We start from the raw sequence: 2884 nt of genomic DNA on the forward strand, positions 1-2884 counted from the left end.
AGTGAGCAACTGACAAAGGCTGGAGTTGTTATCTCTAATACGAGTCTATGGCTGCTGTTGGTATTAAGGAACGTTTACACAATTCACTTAAAGTTAATAAATAAGCGACAACTCACCTATATTTTAGCTCTCATGTGAGCAGTCTCACTTATTATCTCACTGACACTGTTTTTTCACTACTGTTTTTATTTTAGTTCACTGGAAAAATAGTCTATTGTGGGACACGAAGTAGCATATGTTCATTTGCTAACTAGCGCATGCGCACACTCTGTTTTATTTCTATGAATTTTTTATTGTCTTCCACTTGCTTTGTCCATATTCACGTTTCTTTTCATACCCCCATCATTATTGTGTTTCTTATTATGATGAAAATAGTGTAAATAGAAGGTTATAGCCGACTTACGTTCGACGTCCATCATGTTCGCCTCTTTGGAACACTCATTCCTATGGAATACCGACGCTTGTTACTTCCATTGTTTATCACGCATTTGTCAGTATTTTTGATTTTCAGCAAGTGGATATCCAGTTGATTAAATATAATGTAGATCCGGCTTCAGAAGTTACAATTCGTGTAGGGCTTAAAGTTGTGAACCGCTCACAATATTTTTGGCCAGTTAGATATTAATAAATCAACTACTTATAAGACCTAATTACGTTTGCTTAACCTTTAACTCTTGCTTAAGTATGACATCGAATCTCTTCGGAGAATACAAACGATTCAGTTGATCGATCCTGTTTTATAACGACTATAATTAGACCACAACCGTTAGTAATCAATTAGTTTCCCTGTAAAGCCATCGTGTCTCTGGGGTTATTGGAGCCTTAAAACAAAATCTATAGGTTTTTAAGAACGTTAATAAAAAAAAACATTAAAAAAAAAAAGCATTGAACATTACAATGATATTACAAAACATATTTTTTTTTTAAATTTAATATAAAAGTTACAAAAAATATGTCACAATTCTAGAGATACAAAGCATATTCTCAACACTGTTTTTCTGCCTTTGATTCTTATATGCAGAACTTTCAGTTGTTTCAGATGTCAACTAATTTCACTTGTCTTCTGCTTCTTAAAACTCTTCTGTTGACTCTTAAAAAATTGACTCAAGTTCCTTAAATTTGTAACCATCTATCAAGGTCTATCTACACTTTCCACCTTGTAAAAATTCTACGTACTTAAACTGTTATATCATAGAGGAAGTTGTTAAGGGCTCCTAACATCTCAAAAACTTTATTCCTAGAAAGGTGAAGTATTCATTCATATTTATACATCTTCTGCCCTTACCATACTATACACAGTAAACTTTTAATAACACTTGAACTTTGAATATTTGTTATTCATTTTTACCATTCAGATATGGCTTGAAATTAAACTTCAACATTATGTCCATCAATAACATCACCCAACTTAATTATATAAGTGAACATTGTAATGGTTTATACATTTACAGTACCCACTACTACTATCCTTTCACTCAAGTTGGTGTTGAAGTTTTTTAAAATTATGACCTTGACCCATTAAAGAATTAAAAACTAATTCATGTAATAAAAATATTACATATAATAGGGATGTCTATTATGACCCGAGATTTTAGTACAGAATCCAATTCCTTTGTCATTATTATTTTTAAAATAATAAAAGCTTAGTTGTCTGTTAAAATAATAATCATAAAGAAATGAGAATTCTGGCATCAATAGATGATATTCCTGGGGGTGACTTGTAAATCAAAATGACAATATTGGTGAGAAACACTAAAGAAGGATACTACCTGCATTGTCTAGCTAGTTATAGTAACCAACTTACTAGGGTAGAACTCTGGCAGGAGATTGACCTTGACAAAGGAATGAGAATCGGATTTTGTGACAGGAATAAAATGAGTTCTGTATAAGAAGGGTACTACATTAAAAAAATTTCCTTTCATAGCTTAAAAAGTTTGTAAACTGGTACAAATATCATAAAGTAAAATCTATATATTTCCATCTGCCTGACACAGGATGTTGAATGTACTTGACACGATTTTGGATAAAACAAAAGAATAATAATTGTGTTGATCATGATCATTTAAAATAATAATATTCAGTGATTTCACTATTAAAAAAGGAATAAAGTAGTATCTGATGATATATATTATCAAATAAAAATTGATCTGGTAAAAAAAATATTGATTTGAGCCACACCAATACAAACTGCCTATTTGTAGAAGAATTTTCCACTTGTATCCTCCTCTCTACACAAAACCTAAATATTGTGTGGCTTGCCACAGTATTCTCCTTTTTTCCAGTAAATTTTAGGACATTTTTCATATATTTTAGCACATTTTAAAAAATGTTATCTATAAGTTGTTTCTATTATTGAATCCAGTTATGTGAAATAAACAATTACAAGATTTTTTCTAAAAAAATTGATAGATAATAATTCTTTTAATATTTTTTTTTAACTAGAGGATTAAAATTTTAATATTTCCATAAATCCTCACTTATTTATTTAATTTTTTTTTTGTTTTAGGACATTGTTATGTGAAACAAGAGGCAAAGATACAGCACTCCAGCCAAAGCGTCATCCTGTTTACAGGATACCCAATTCTACTCCAAAATTACCCCATAAAATTTTTGACCTCGAAACACCTGAGCAAAAAGTAGATGACAGCAGGTACTTATTTAATAAAAACTAGAGTGCATTCAATTACCAGTAGATTTTAGATTTATATAATATAACCCATAGAAAAGTTAGTTCCTTAATATAAAAATATGAGTATTACTATCTAACTTATTCATGGTCTGATCTTGCTCTATCTACTCTTTTTATGTTTAAAAAGGCCTACAACGTATTATTATTTCTGACCAAATGGTCAACATCTAAATATCTAAATACATAACAATATAT

General features: G+C 30.1%; 1 protein-coding gene across 1 annotated transcript in view; it reads left to right on the top strand.

Moving 5' to 3' along the window:
- The window catches only part of AdoR (Adenosine receptor), a 140172-nt gene that overhangs the window by 134819 nt on the left and 2469 nt on the right, over positions 1-2884 (top strand). The window contains exon 4 of the mRNA XM_014433943.3: positions 2507-2650. Within this exon, the coding sequence (XP_014289429.1) occupies positions 2507-2650 (144 nt within the window). The remainder of the gene's footprint in view (positions 1-2506; positions 2651-2884) is intronic.

Source organism: Halyomorpha halys, unplaced genomic scaffold (genome assembly GCF_000696795.3).
Source record: "Halyomorpha halys isolate HHAL.00 unplaced genomic scaffold, Hhal_1.1 Scaffold1282.1, whole genome shotgun sequence".
Taxonomy (NCBI): domain Eukaryota; kingdom Metazoa; phylum Arthropoda; class Insecta; order Hemiptera; family Pentatomidae; genus Halyomorpha; species Halyomorpha halys.